Below are 16,498 nucleotides of genomic sequence, written 5' to 3' on the forward strand. Positions count from 1 at the left end.
GTGTTACTCAAGAACACTGTGTTTAGTATTTAGCCATATATACCATAAACCATATATATATGTATAATGCTACTAATTGTGCCGTAGTTTGAAAGATATAACCGGAGACTGTACTTTTATTATTGTGACTGACTTGACACCAGCAGCCTGGGTTGGTTGATGCTGCAGCGAAAGAGGAAGTTGCGAAGCGGCGAACCCTGTAACTAGCAAGCTAGCTCTATTCTTGAGCCGCCCTAAGCATTGAAAAGGGGAATAAGAGGAACAAGCGCGCATAGTATTATATGTTTAGTGTTATTACAAATGTGTCAGATATATAAGTTAGGTGTGCACATCCACCCGCTTTCAAAGTACAACCGGTAAATGCACGTTGTCGGGACCAGCAGTCCTAGAAGCATGTCAACGTTTGACAGCTAACAGCTAACAGCTAACAGCTATCTGCATCCTTCTAGAAAGGCTAGCGAGTTAGCCATCCGCTGCAGCGTTAGCCACTGGGTAACCTAGCTCCGGAACGCCTGACATAGAAAGCTAACGTTAATTAACGGTTCACGGTTGTCCGGTGCTGGAGCCAGTGTTAGATGTGCCATTTAAAAAACAACAACAACAACAACAACAACAACAAGAACAAGGATTTCTGTATTTAACATAACGGTAAAGGGAGTTAAACGACAATGCCGCTGAACTACCAACTCGAGATAGCTGGTTCAGTGTTAAGCCTGTGTGCTTGGTAGTCGAAAACGAGTTTTATTAGTGCAAGGTAAAAGTAAGTCAGTGTTTAACGTCGTTACTGTAATCTAAGTGAACGACGCCAACCCTGGCTATCTAACGTTATCTGTGTGTGAGTGAGTATCGACCATGATGAGCACCATCTGCGGTTACGTTAGCCAGCAACACCTCAGCTAACCTTAGCTGGAGAACTGGCTCGCTGGGTAGCTCATGTTGGCTTATTACTGTAATTAATCCGAGACTAAGTAAAGTGAAGAAAGCAGCAGAGCCACCTCAACATGGTAAGTGTAATTTAATGTGCATTATTTGTGTAGTTATTCGTGTAGTCTTCTGGTCTTGTTTGCTAGTAGCTAACGTGGTGCATACGCTTTTTGATGCGAATGTTTAAACAGGAAGCCCTAAAGTTAAGTCAGTAACGACTGTGGATTTCTTCACATTTAGATAAAAGTGTGTTACTGTGTGCACTGCGGGCCTCTGTGCCTGTTAAGTCATATAACGGTTTGCAAGAGGCCGGGTATTTCACGGGATGTGACAGCTCGTTAAGCCATTTCACGGCACAAGACGCCCATCTTACAAAACCGAATATTTGCTGTGAGTTGTGTGAAGCCTCAGCAAGTTGTGGCTTATTTGAGGAATTCAGACCCGCCTGCCACAGGAGCTGCTCTTTAAAAGCTCAGTTTGCTATCGGTTTTGCTAACAAGGGCCCAAGTTCCTCCACCTGCCAAAGCGTGGTATTGCAATTTATATAACACAAGTGATTTGTTTCAATTACAATTTGAATATGAATAATATGAATTGTATGACTATGGCTTTGCAGATATTGCAGCTGTGAACTGTAGAATTGCCAAATGATGTGAACTATATTTCCATGACACAATGCCAAAGCATACACACGTCATACATGTGTGCAATAACGAACTACAGCAAAGTACAGGCATGGGTATGTGAAGATAAGTTTCCAATTCACCAAGTGACCCGCATGAGCAAGATGGTACATCAGCCTGCAAGCACTAAGTACAAAGGTCTCTTCTTTAAATCAGTGTGCAGAGCTACACGCCGAAGGACTCTGCACTAACATACAGGCATTCTTTGTTAACAAATTATTGCATACTTAATGCTAAGATACTGAATGGCGTGCATTTTTCTCTTCACTGTGAGGATTGGGCTGCAGTTGAGTATACTGCATGACATGCACTGTGCTGGGTTTGGAGTGCATGTCCTGCCGTATACATGAGAAAGATACTGCTCTGAGTCTGAGCCATGCAAACGTGTAGATGATTATGACAGGATAATACTGCATTCAGTGCATGTTGTAAATAGACTGTCCAGATGTGCATTTTGTACTTAACTTCACCTTTTTATCATCCACTAGGCTTCAGAAGAGTCATCACTGCGTGCCCTGGAGAGCCTTATGACCGAGTTCTTTCACAGCTGCACCACCAATGAGCGAAAGAGGGAAATAGGTAAGTTTGTTAAACCTACCACTACACTCTAGAAGCAAGTATGAAGTTTGTGTTTCCACAGGCTGATTTGTAATGGAGACAACGTATGATTCGTCTCTAAAAACAATGAGGAGACAGAAATGTGAAATGACTGTCTGACAAACATTTTCCTCAGGGTCAGTTTCACATTGCATTGACTTAAAATATCATGCATTAAGTCTCTGTCAAATGCTTTTAACATTTGGCACATATCTGCCTCAACAAGTCTGGATCCCTGAATATACTGAAGTGTAGTTGTCACTGAGTGTTTTAATGTGACCTGAAATAATTTACTTTCTATTAAAAGTATTTTTTCGTTTAGTGTGGCTTTTTTCTACACTTCCTGTGTTGTGACGCATTACTTTCAGTCTGTCTGCTAGTGAAGTTCTACATTGTCTTATACCTCTTTCATGTCTACTTCCTTTTTTGTGCAGAAGAGCTGCTGAATAACTTTGCACAGCAGACTGGAGCATGGCGCCATTGCTTGTTCTTTCTCTCCAATACTCGGAATGAGTACGTAATGATGTACAGCCTCACAGTATTTGAAGTAAGTCCTGTAGGCGGGAAATGCATGTTTTGAGTTCATAGTACTGTATAGGGGCCTTTTTCGCTTATGAAAATAGGACAGTTCCCTCAGAAAAAGTATTGTTTTATAGGTACTGAACACATTAAGTGGTAGAATTTGTTTTTACTGCAATTCTCCTGTTTCCTTTTTTTTTTTTAATTCTGCAAAACATGTTCAGTAAATGAGGATATATATAACACATTTTGCAGGAGTTAAAAGGTTAAACATCCTGTGACTCTTAATAACATACTTTCACCTTTGTTAATGCACATCTGAGATATGTATGTTTAAATTTAGATGTTTTATGTTGGTGGAAGGTGTGTTAGTAAAATGTTGGGCAGTAGGCACTTTATTGTTACTTACTTATTTTATTTACTTACTTTTTAAATCATTCAAATGAATCGCTGATTATTGAGAACTGCTCTGTATAAATTCAGACACAGCTTTGACAGCGAATTGTTCCCTTTGAATTTCAGAACCTGGTGAACAAGATGTGGATTGGTGTTGCTTCACAAGACAAGATGGAAATTCGCAGCTGTCTGCCCAAACTCCTGCTTGCTCAGCACAAAGTGGTGCCCTATTTCATTCGTAACAAACTCTGCAAAGTCATTGTGGACATTGGTCGCCAGGACTGGCCAATGTTCTATCATGATTTCTTTACAAACACCCTTCAGGTAAGCCCAGCTGAATTTGTTTCTGTTAAAATATTCAACACTAACCGGTTGACTAAGACACAGAGTTTACGTTAAAACAACAAGTTTCTGTTGAATGTGTTTTATAAAAAAATCTTGTTGCTCTTGATAGTGTTCCTCTCCCTTTACCTGTTGCACATCTGTCAAATATATTTAAACTGCACTTCAGGTTAACTTTCTTCAAAGGTTATCTATTCACTGCTACTAGATGTTGCACTAGAGCACAGACCAAAACACATTGGTGCTACGACCCACCAGACTCCGTAGACAAAACCAGTAATTTTACCTCAAAGATAATCATAAAACACATTTCAACTGGACAGAAACATCCTTTCCAACAATCATTAACATTGTTTGGTCGAAATAAACCCTTAATTCACTGGGTTAGATGTGAAAATATTAGCAAAACAGGCTCTTAATTGCGGTGGCAACTTAAGCTAATTCTTGGGGATAAATATACCCATATAATAATAATAATAAGTACGTCCACTTCTAGTTTTACTGCTGACAGGCTCGGATTGCTATTCTAAGTGTCTGACAACATTATGGAAAGGATCCCTACTGAGAGAACTTCTTTTTTTTAAAGCAGAAACAGGCATTATGTTGATATCGCTCGCCACCAGACTCCATATACAAAAATAGTCATTTTTACCTCATACATCATCGTAACATCATAACTTCATTCAAAGTGGACAGAAACAAAATAAAAAGTCTTTCCACTGTTCCAACAATCACCAACTTTGGTCTTTGATTGAAATAAATCCTTAATTTGCCAATGCAAAAGAGAAAAAGGTCCAGTGGTAGGATTGGACAGTCATCTTTATCTTTATTGATCGAGCTATTGTCACTCTGTTGTGAACTGCAGTTGATCCAGTCCCCAGCTCTGGCTCAGTTGGGGTTGGTGATGTTGAAAACCACATCAGAGGAACTTGCATGTCCTAGGGAAGACTTGAGTGTCGCCAGGAAAGATGAGCTTCGTAAACTGCTCCTGGAGCAGGTACCGACAGTGCTTGGACTGTTGACGGGTGAGAACAACCTTTCAGTAATTTGTGCAAAGTGATATACTAATGAAAATAGATCCAGGCTGTAGTTGCTGGTAAATCAATGGCAGTGCAAGCAAAACAACAGGTTGCAGTCAAGCTGTAGAAAATTGTTTATGCTCTTACTGTTTAATCACTCTTTCACTATCTCATTGTGGTGCAGAACATGTTATTGATACATGCATGTGGGTGGAGAGTGTCAAACAGTGACTGTTGAGGTTAACAGTGCTCTCTCTATGTGATGTTAGATGTCCACATTGCAAGGGGTGTAAAGGATAGTCTGACATTTAAAAATTGAAATGAGACACATCTACAGGAATGTTATTTTCATTTGAAAGATCTCAATGACTCATGTACAATCAGCTAATGAGGTTTAAATTTGACTTGTAAAACTCTATTTCTGTGCGTTGTTCCATGCCCCAATTTACTAAAGATAACATCTGTTAGTCAGGCAGCCAGTTCGAGCAAATGTTTTGGTTAAAACATTCTGTATATGTAGATAATAGGGTTCTTGCCACTACTTGTTTTGCAGGTATCTTGGAGACCTACTGGGACAAGCACAGTGTCATAGCTTCCACCCCACCTCCCTCACCCACCTCAGGGGAAAGTGGTGAGTAGATTGTCCTTAAGTTACATAAAGACTTTCTAGTAATGTGTGAACGTTGACTACACCAAGCATTGTATTGAGCAGTTTGTTGTTTGTTAACCAGACCATTTTTTGTCTCTTCTATCTATCAGTGGAATTGCTGGGCAGTTTGTTTCAGGGCAGTCAGTACTCAAAGCTGCTTTGCCAGCCGATGGCAACATTGGACAATGACAGTCAGCAGCTCTGTTGTCTCGTTTTGGAGTGTTTGGCTCACCTGTTCAGCTGGATCCCTCTGTCCACAAGCATCACACCCACCTTGCTGGCATCCATTTTCCATTTTGCACGTTTTGGTTGTGATCTTCGGACAAAGGCCAAGACAGGATCCTTCATTTCCTCCAACTCCTCCTCTTCTAATGGCCAGCTTAATCCTGGGACAATGCCACCAACATCGAATGGAGGAGGGCGCAATGGACAGCAGAGCGAGGGCAACAAGGTGGATCGTGCCCGGCTTGGTGTACTCGCCATGACCTGTGTCAATGAGCTTGTGTCAAAGAACTGTGTGCCAATGGATTTTGAGGAGTACCTGCTGCGCATGTTCCAGCAGACCTTCTTTCTCCTGCAGAGACTGACACGAGAGAATAACGCTCATACAGTCAAGAGCCGCCTACAGGAGCTTGATGAGAGGTATGGCATAGTCCTTTATTTACACTAATATTTATGCAGACTAGAGAGCTCATTACCTTGACATAATTTGGATACAGAAGTTGCACTCTGGTATTTTTTTAGTCTCCACACTGGCTCTATACAGCCGTGTACCTCAGCTCTGTCATGTGTATCATTCAGACTTATTCTTTCTGCCTATGTTGAAAACATTGACAGAAATGTTTTCAGTCGACTAGACAGTAGCTGAGAATGATGCCATGTCTCTATGGTCCCGGTAAATTCGATTTATTTTTTAATATATGAATGTATATATTCAATTTGGTATTCATTATTGACTGTTTAGTTTATTAATGACCATATACAGCATACCGGTATATTATTTAAGTTTTAATCTGGTGGTTTTTGAGAGCTCAGTCAAGGCTACATGGTAATGGTTAGGGTTGGATATCGTTTGGCTGAAATTATACTTTTGAAATGGTAACATTGCCTAAACGTTGCCTGGTCAATAACATTAAAGGTCCAGTGTGTAGGATTTAGTGGCGTCTAGTGTTGTATTTGCAGATTGCAACTGCCTCACTTCACCCTCTCCTTCCAAGTGCAAAGGAGAAACTATGGTGGCCGCGAAACACCATTTGAAATTGCAAATGGCCTTATATAAAGCCAGTGTCTGGTTTGTCCATTCAATATATTAACTGTTAAATGTTTAAAGTATAGTTATTAATATTAATAAATACATAAATGAAATACACATAATAAATAAAACCTAACCCAATTTCAGTGATTTAATATTAAAGAAAAGTTGCATTACTAGTAACAGCAAAATCATTTTTGAGTTTGTAGTGGTGGTATTCTACAAACTCCTGCTTCAAACTTCAGCAGTTTTTTTTTTTTTTGCAGAAATATAATACTTGCTAAACTGAGTAAAGGCTGCTGTCATCATCATCGATGGTCTCTCCATCATAGATATAAATAGCAAGTCATTCTGACAAGTCGCATGTACTGTTTTATATCGGCCAGCTGAGGTGCTTGGCAAGGGGCCATGCAAACAGCTGAGCCCAGTATATCCCTCTGCTTTCAAGTATATCCTGTGCGTGTGGCCAGATGTTTCCCCCTTTTCCACTCTGTTTTGAGATTTGTGTCACCTCACGCTGATTTTTAAAATCTTTTTAAAGGTGAAATTCAGTCATGCTTTACACCGTGTAGAGTGTTGCTGTAATGTTAACTAGCGATGGCAGGTGCAGTAGCGGCTCTGTGTCTGTTAACGTCTGCACCAGAGGGCAACTATTCAGACTCAGACCTGATGGCCAATTTGGTTGCCCCAGGGTAATGTAACGTCCTCTGATACTGTGAGCGCCCAACCTTAGTTTAAAATATTTAATGATATTGTCCATTTTAGACTATATTAAATAAAGGACTGCATGATGTTTGTGGTGACTTTAATGTTTTCTCTTTCATTTTGCAGTTACTTGGAAAAGTTCACAGATTTTCTGCGGCTGTTTGTCAGTGTTCACTTGAGGCGGATTGAGTCCAGTCCTCAGTTTCCTATTGTAGAGTTTCTTGCCCTGCTTTTCAAGTACACCTTCAACCAGGTAATGATAATCACTTGGTCCAACCAAATGTCACACTAAAGGTTGTTGACTTCTACAGGCTACTTGCTAAATAAAAAAAAAAAAAAAACAGTTCTGACAGTTTATAAAACTTGCTTCTCATTTGGTTTTCAGCCTACACATGAAGGGTACTTTGCTTGTTTGGATATATGGAGTGTCTTTTTGGATTTTCTAACAACCAAAATCAAAAGCAGACTGGCTGACAGAGAGAGTGTTCTAAATAGGTAAGTCACTGAGAACACCTTTGAAACCTATTTCTATTTCTGAAACATCAAGTGAACCAAAAATCATCTCAAATTAATGCAGCCTTATAAAAATATAGGCAATCAAGTGTATAAAATGCTTGATTTATTGTTATTCATTTGTTGTTGCTTTTGTTTATGATTTAATATATTTGTGTATTGTTGGACAGGTACAAAGATGCCTTAGTTCTTCTGTTAAGGGAAGTTCTGAATCGCATACAGTTCAGATATAACCAGGCCCAGTTGGAAGAGCTGGATGATGAGACTCTGGACGATGATGTAAGAACAATTTACATATATTTCACCGTCTGTCAGTTGTATTAAATACTGTGTGCGCTGTGTGTCTCTTGTAGTCATGTGAGGTCCCCAATAAAGGTGTATCATTAGCATATTAACTCCACGCACGCATTACAAAGTCGTAAATCTTTCACTTAAAAGTCTGAATGTCCTCCTTCATTTTGTAACCATAGCAACAGACCGAGTGGCAAAGGTACCTGCGTCAGAGTCTGGAGGTGGTTGCCAAGGTGATGGAGCTGCTCCCATCCCATGCATTCTCTACTTTGGTAAGAGATCAATGTTGGTGTCATCTTGACTTTTTTTAGGCATCTTTAAGTGGACTCAAAACATTTGTGTGTGCACTGTAGCTTTTCACCTCACACATAATCATGGTCAACAGTTTAAACCCTTTTTAAAAACATTCACAAGAACGACACTTAGTACGTCATGCTATGTTACTAGTTAAAGAATGTGTGAACTGATTTCAGGTTGAACACACAACAAGGTGTCTTAAGATTAGAAAATATTGTACACGATGGAGGTCAAGTTTTAGTTGAAACATTTTTAGTATTAAAAGTTTTAACATTTTCTTTATTCAGCTTCAGTGATTTCTTCCATCTTTTAATGTCATATTTCCAGTGAACTTTAATTCAATAGCGCTGCCTGTCAAGCAGTTTTACAGATCTTACAAGTGATCGAATTATGTGTTTCATCTTTTTTCTACAAGAGACTGACCGTTCTGATGACAAACAAGATATATAGTTATATATAGTTTGTGTTTTTATACAAATGTTAGTTTTGGTTTGTTTTTAGGTGTAACCAGCATATCAGGAGATGAGTTGCAATGTCCAGTAAACTGCTGTATTGAGTGAATGTGCTGTCGTACTTTTATTTCTATCTTAGTTCTTAAAACTGAAATTGAATTCTGTTAAATGTGATTGCATGAATTGGTTCCTGTTTAGAAGATGTTGTTTGGTTCTAAAGTTCTTCTTTTTTTTTTTGTTTTTTTGTTCTTTCAATTCCATGTCATGCATGTTACGTGTTTGTATGTCTGCTGCTTTCAGTGACGTGCCTACACTAACAAGTTTTTAAAAAAGAATATTCAAAAGAATCTGAAATCTCTTCAAACCACTTCACTTGTTAACAAATGTATGATGATATTTCCCAGTCAGTGGAACCTGCTTCTTATTCCTCTTTTCTCTCTCAAGTTTCCAGTCCTCCAAGAAAACTTGGATGTATACATGGGTTTGCGGCAGTTTATTGTCACCTCTGGCACAAGTAAGTGATTCTCCTTTTCTTCTTTGCGGTGTGTCTTTTTTCATTATAGTAAAACATTAGGATGACCTGTCCTAAAATTCTTCTTTCAGGTCGGAGGCTTAATATCTCTGCCGAGAACGATTGCCGCCGACTTCACTGTTCTCTCAGGGACCTCAGCTCCCTACTTCAAGCTGTCGGACGCTTGGCTGAACATTTCATCGGGGAAATCTTTGCTGCACGTTTCAGTGACGCCCTGGCAGTGGTGGAGAGGTCAGTGCTCTAAAACATAAAAAGTGATCTTACGCTTGTGAATTACTGATTTAATGCTCTATATTGCTGGATCTCAACTCAGTCCTTTTTAAGTTGGTTGGTTTCTGTTTAAATTGTTTTGTGTTAAAATGTATTCACTGTTTTTCATACTGTAATAAGTGGTGTGCATTTCCATTTGAAGAGCAAAATATCATAATGAACCTTCTGTTTCTTTTTCAAGGTTGGTGGAAGTGACTTGTTACGGCTCTCAGACCAGCCTTTACGACCTGGAGACTGCTGTGCCTTCTGTGCTCAAGCCAGACCTCATTGATGTGTGAGTATCACATGTTCAAAGCAAAACTCAACCTTAACATGTGATCCGTGTCACTGTGAGAACAATTTTTTAAAGTTACAAATAACAAGACTAAACTGTTGCGTTATCAAAAGCTCTTTGCAGCGTCACTGACACAATAATAGGGGAACTGAGTGTGTGAACAGTGAGTGTGAATTTAGACACTTAACAGCCGTGTTTCACAGTTTTAACAAAAGCCGCTGAACAGCACAGTGTTAGCACAGTTTCAGCGAAGTTGCTTCCTGTTCATAGTTATTAGAGCTAACAGAGTTTTAAATGATGAAGTTACAGTTAATATTTTACTTGAGTGAAATTAATAATCATAAATATACTAAACACATCGTAATTGACATTGTAAATTCAAATGTGGACCAAATGAGGCTAAGCTTTGTTTTATTCAGTGTTTTAACTGTGTGTTGTTTTGTTTGTTACAGACATGCACAGGCCCTTGCTGCTTTGCAAGCCTACTCTCATTGGCTGGCACAGTTCTACAGTGAGGTTCACAGTCAAAACCAGAGCCAGTTCATCAACCTCATCACATCTGCAATAGATGCCAGTAGCCCACTCATCACAGCTAAGGTAGCTTGACACATTCATAATTTCTTTCTTCTCTTTCCTTCCAAAAAGTTCATGGATACGTGATCTGAAAAATGTTGGTTACATGTTGAAATGGTGGTTAATTGAGGAGGAAGTATGACATGAAAAATATTTACCAACACTTAAAATGGTTAGCCCATGTTCACAGGAGCTTCTTTTTGTATTTATGTTCTGCTTTGTTTATCTGGTCCTTTTTGGTTTGCTGAAGTGTTGTTATGATTAAATGATGAAGTTTGATTCATTCACTTCTTGTACATAACTGATTAATTAGCTGTGATAGTTCTGCATTATTAACAGCATTTTCTTTCACATGGTGAGACATTATTAAAATCACTGTAACATACACAGCAAGCTACATCAGTGGAGATTGTGGGACACTAGAAAATATGTAATTGCTTTGTTAATCTCAAAATGGATAAAATCGTGTATCTGTAATTCACTATTAGTATTGTAAAGAATATTTTTGCACCCATTTTAAAGCTCCTTTCACTGTGTGACTTTAAAGAATCAAATACTTTTGTGCTGTGATAATGAAAAGAGAAACAGAGTGGAGAGTGTTGTTAATAAATGGTTCTTCTTTCAACACCTATATTCTGTCTTTATCTTCAGGTACCTGAAAAGTTGCTGCTTTCATCATGCCATCTGATGGTTTCCATAACCTCTACAGTGCGGCCCGTGTTCTTGGTCACTTTACCAGCTGTTCAGAACATCTTTAACCTCATTACCACAGAGAATCAGACCCGCAGGCTTCCCCAAGAGGTAAATGTTTGTTGCTTTTATTTTGCTCAGTTATTTAATGAAAACAGAATTGTATATTTATGATTTTCATCATGATTTATTCGTCAGTTTAAAAAGTCTGAAATGTCTACTATACATGCTGTAATTGCTCTGTGTTTGTTTGTGTGTGTGTGTGTGTGCTCCTACAGGCTCACATGTTGGTGTGTAGGGCTTTGTCCAACATGTTGTTGCTCCCGTGGCCAAATTTACCAGAGAATGAGCAGCAGTGGCAAACGCGCTCCAGCAACCATGCCAGCCTACTGGCAGCGCTCACTCGCGAATATCGTATTTTACGAGGGACAGTGAATATTACTCCACGGCAACCCGATCTGAATAACAGTCAGTATTTCTTTTTTTCTTTTGTTTTTAGTTAAATTATTATACTGACACCCTTTTCACACCCTGTTGTTCTTGGTCTTACTCTGATTGTGTTTTGTGACCATTTTTCTTTCTACTCCAGTGAAAGCAGTGATACAGCAGACTCTGCCTGTGCTCAGGGACATAGTGGACAGCATCTCTGGGGAATCCACAAAATCACGTCAGATCTGTTACCAGAGTCTTCAAGAGTCTGTCCAAGTGTCCCTCAGTCTTTTCCCAGTGTTTATTCAGCAGCCAGGTCAGTGTTTCTCATCTGCAGTTTGGCTATACATCGAGACTTTGTGCTAAAAATGTGATCACAGTATGAAGATCTTCCATCCATTCGCCTTTCTGCACCTACTTGTCCCGTCACAGGGGACTGAGGCCTATCCCAGTATACAATATACAGAGGAATCATGCACAAAGATGTTTCTCTGCCTCCTACTAGTGCATACATGATAATAACTTTACAGACCAGATCCACAACATTGTACAATCTAAACACTTTTGTCTTAATTTAGTGACAGTGTTTGCTGCAGCAGCTGGAATTTGTGTCAAATAGTGTAATATAATAAAACAAAGTTTGTTTAAATTAAAGCAACCAAAATCTGATAATATGCAAACATCTTGTGTTAACTTTGTTCTCTTTCTCTGTTCTCTGTACTGTTGACCTTGTTGTCAAACCTTACTTTAAATTGAAATCCTATTGGTTACGTAAAAGAAGATATTAGGATGTCACTTTAAGAGAAGACCTATGTCCCAAGCTCAGTATAAAACCATACTCTGTTTGCATAGAAATAATGGATAGCTGTTTTAACTAAACACAATTTAATATTCATTAAAACAAATAAGAGATTAACTCCTGAAGACTTGAAAACAAAGTTTGACACAGGTTCGTGTGAGTGACCAGCTTTGTTAATTATCACTTCTTTCCCAGATGTGACGGATGAGATGTTGGCCTTCTTCTTGACGCTGTTTCAGGCGTTGCGAGTCCAGATGGGTGTTGCCTTCACAGGACAGATCATCCACACTTTCCTCAGCATGTTCACCAGGTAAAAAAAAAAAATCTTTACATCACCAGAATTTGGATAAAGGTCTAAATGGAATGGGGCAAACACTGAAAATGTCGGTGAATTAATGCAATGTCACTTATGTGCCCCAGGGAACAGCTGGCAGCCAGTATTTTGCAAGAGGGCAGTGCCGGGTGCAGAGTGGTACAGAAGTTCCTGAAAATCTTGCAGGTGGTGGTGCAAGAGCCTGGTCAAGCTTTCAAACCCTTCCTGCCCAGCATTCTCTCTCTGTGCATGGAGCAGGTTTACCCAGTTGTGGCAGAGGTCAGTTGGTTCTCACCTGTCTTGAGTTACCATTCATTCTGGGTGTGGTTTTGTTTGCATTTGAATTGATTCGCCTGCTAGCGTCTAAAGTTAGCATATTGTGTCACTTCTCCCTTTGGAAATCATATAAAATGTACCTACATTTAAATGTGAATGATGTAATACTGCTAGTATTACATAAAATAATCAAATTAATAGTTAATAGCAAATTGGAATTATTAGTGATATCATTTCTGAAGCTGTCTTTTTGTCTTTGGCATTCATAACATTTCCTTGATAACAGATGATTATTAAATATCTTGTCTTTGATAGCGGTCGTCCCCCGATGTCAAGGCAGAGATGTTTGAGTTGCTATACCAAATACTTCACCAAAACTGGAGATACTTCTTTAAAACTTCAGTCTTAACAAGTGTCCAAAGAGGAGCCGCTGAAGATACCATGGAAAATGAGGCCCAGTTCACAGCTGCCATGCAGGTGTGTGTAAGCATGTAGCTTAAGTTGTCACTATATACCTTTTTGGTAGATGATAGTCATTGTTTTATGTATCGCCTCTTCTTTTCATGACTTGTGCTGAAATATCTTTTCCAGGCTTTTGGACAATCTTTCCTGCAGCCTGACATCCACATCTTCAAGCAGAATCTCTCCTATTTGGAGTCACTCAACAGCAAGCACAAGTTGTATCACAGAGTAAGTTGAGCTTTTGTGTCAGTGTTTTTGCTTTTAGAAATGAAAGTTGTCATGGAGCGGAGTTTCCCTGATTCTCCTTCAGCAGTCTGCAGATTATCTTGAAGGAGCTACTTTTTAGTCATTGTCAGACCTTCTACATTTGCCAACCTTCACCATGTATAGGAAGGGACGTGTAGATGTAAACATGTCGACATCAAATTTTAAGCTGCCTTTTTTAGGTACCATTTGGGTTTCTTATTAGCTTGTTACTTGTTAGATGTAAAAATCAATTTTATTTATTTTTCTTTAGGCTTTAGCATCCCCTTTTGACAGATATTACTAGTTAGTTATCAGTAGGACAGAGAACACATAACAGCGCTCAGATCAGTGTGACCTCTGTACTGTGATTAGTACAAAGTATGTTACAATAAAATTTGATATATAAGATATTTTAGATGAAACACGCAACAGGAGCCATAAAAAAGAAATTCTGTCCCTTGTAATTGAAGCAACAGTAAATAGGCCCTAGTCCGTCCGTCTGTCTGTCCTGCACAAAATATCAGGTAGAATTAAACTTCACTCTTTTATAATATATTTGATAAAAAAGGATTAAATTTTTTCGTAAGACGTGTCCCCTCACTCACCCACTGTGATTGTTTGAGAGCTACAGTGACTCATTGTCATTATTTTGTTTTTATTGTGCTTTAGAAGCTTTTCCGGACCTCGATGCTTCTCCACTTCATCAACGTGCTGCTGCAGGTCCTTCTCCACAAAAGTCACGACCTTCTGCAGGAGGAAATCACTGTTGCTATTTACAACATGGCCTCTGTCGACTTCGATGCCTTCTACTCGGCCTTCATGCCGGAGTTCCTCAATGGCTGCCAGGGTGTGGACACCAGCCAACGAGCTGTTCTCGCACGCAACTTCAAGCTTGAGCGGGTAAGATTTAAATTTTTCATTACCATTGCTTCTCCTCCCTCCTTGTGAGCTATTCTCTACCTTATGGGTAACCATAGTAATGCATTTTGCAGGCTGTTTGCTCATATAGTACTTTGCATTAGACCAGGACACAGTAAACCAACTGTTACGTACATGATGTGGCAAGAGAGCTGCTTTCTCTACAACAGCTGCCAAATATGACAATAATCTGACAATAATGTTGCTGTTTACATTGTTATTTTATCCATTCACAAATAAAGAAGTGGCTCATTTATTTTAGAAGAGTTTTCCCTTTAGTGCATGATTCGCACAAATAAAAACTGAAAGATTTCTCACTCAACCTCAGCCATGCAGATAGTTTAGTATTATTTCTACAAGCTTAGACACATTGCATGTGTGAGCAGTGTGTGTGCTTTGCAGAAACTCTTTCTTTTCATTGCACCGCCCATGTTAACAGCCCACGTGAGAAGCATGGCTTCACTATAGAGTAGAGGTCTCACCAATTTTTTCCCATGAGACGTGCGGTTCTCAGCTAAAATAGACTGTGAAAATGATCTGTTCATAGTTATATAAACATCATGCCAGCAACATATAGACTCTTAACTACACTTTCAATTTCTATATCTGTAGAATATGTCACAGACATGAAACAATATAAATATCTTTTTTAACACCTCTTTCTAGCTTTTCTGTGGACAGAACTCATTCGTTTGATAACAAGGCTTTTATTGTATGGTATTTATTTAAGGCAAACACAATGTAGAAACATAGGGCTATCAGCACACCACAGGCGTACGAGCCGCAGCAGTTCGGCGAGGTAGTGTGTCCCGTGCGTTAGATTTCCACTCCCAATAACATTTTAAAATATGTAATTATTAGTTGTCCAGTGTGTTGTCAGTAATCCACAGAACACACTGTGAAGAGATTAATAGGGACTGTTGAGTGTGTGTTCTGTAGATATTATTATTATTATTATTATTATTATTATTATTGTTATTGGCAGTCCTCTCCCAGTATTCAGTAGTTACTATCAGCCCAAACAGACTACATGTGAGACTTGCTAATTTCCCTTTATTCTGTTAAAGTTTTGCAGCAAAGCAAATGAGCTGTTGTTATTTAAAGCCCATGCACCCACACAGGTGTTTTTACTGAGTATAACTACTACTGTGTAGCTTTAATGATGAAATACTACTACTGTGAAATAACTATGTTTTGGAAATTGTTTTTGACCGCTTTCCATATCCCCCCCAACACCAGTATGTTTGTATTTGCCTGTTATTTTGAATGTTGTTTACTTTCCCCCTGCACTTGAACCTCTGCCAACTCCCGTCTCTTCTGGAGAATTAATATTACTGTTCAACTTGTCTTTTCTTTCTCAAGGACTTGCCTTCATTCACTCAAAGCGTGCAGCGGCTGGTGAATGACCTTCGCTACTACAGACTGTGTAATAGTAGTCTGCCCACTGGCACCATCAAGCTATAGCACAACGACTGCTTGAACCACTCCACACATCAACTCTGATCAAGGACTGCCTGTGCTGACCACTTTGCCCAACACTCCTTCTCCAATTCAGCTTTGGTCCACCTATTTAAAGTAATAGGAAGGAACAACATGCATTGTTTGGTTGAGTAATTGGGGGTTGAGGATGCTGCTGATTTTTCTCTTTGATTTCTACTGTAGAAGGTTGGCGCATAATTATTTTTTTAAAAGCAGCGCCCTCCTTACATATTGCCAATGATGATTTGGCAAGAAATGTAAACCTGGTCTGCAGTTGGCTTTTGCCCAGACCGGGAGCAGTCTGAGCCAGGCCTTCTTTCCCACGCCTTCGCAGTTAAGCTGGGCCGGGACTGAGCACTTTCAACTCATTTTGAGTTTTTAAAATGTCTGCTTTTATTCATTTTGCCTTCAATTTTTTTTTTCATCTCCAAAGGAGACAGACTCTCAACTTAAGATCTTTCATATCATTCCATTCTGAAAAAGAGAACCTGCTTGATTAATAAAGTGCTTTTTTAGTAAAACTCAGGTATTTGTGATTTCATGATTTTATTGGTCTATGTGCTCTTGTAGTGTTGTTTAGTATTGTTTGTGATAATAA

At 39.1% G+C, this 16,498-nt stretch overlaps 1 protein-coding gene across 1 annotated transcript; it reads left to right on the forward strand.

Annotated features, from left to right (window-relative positions):
* Positions 1-174: 174 nt before the first annotated feature.
* Positions 175-16,425, forward strand: xpo6 (exportin 6). Its single transcript, XM_051387835.1, has 24 exons — positions 175-1,004; positions 2,096-2,186; positions 2,639-2,751; positions 3,246-3,443; positions 4,327-4,486; positions 5,034-5,111; positions 5,240-5,771; positions 7,213-7,339; positions 7,472-7,581; positions 7,770-7,878; positions 8,070-8,162; positions 9,084-9,153; positions 9,243-9,402; positions 9,623-9,715; positions 10,168-10,312; positions 10,940-11,089; positions 11,257-11,446; positions 11,568-11,723; positions 12,402-12,516; positions 12,627-12,798; positions 13,111-13,272; positions 13,387-13,485; positions 14,173-14,403; positions 15,784-16,425. Exons 1-24 carry the CDS (start codon positions 1,002-1,004, stop codon positions 15,883-15,885), a joined length of 3,459 nt encoding a protein of 1,152 aa, XP_051243795.1. The 5' UTR covers positions 175-1,001; the 3' UTR covers positions 15,886-16,425.
* The last annotated feature ends 73 nt before the right edge of the window (positions 16,426-16,498 follow it).

The sequence above is a fragment of the Dicentrarchus labrax genome, unplaced genomic scaffold (assembly GCF_905237075.1).
Source record: "Dicentrarchus labrax unplaced genomic scaffold, dlabrax2021, whole genome shotgun sequence".
NCBI classification, from domain to species: Eukaryota; Metazoa; Chordata; class Actinopteri; family Moronidae; genus Dicentrarchus; species Dicentrarchus labrax.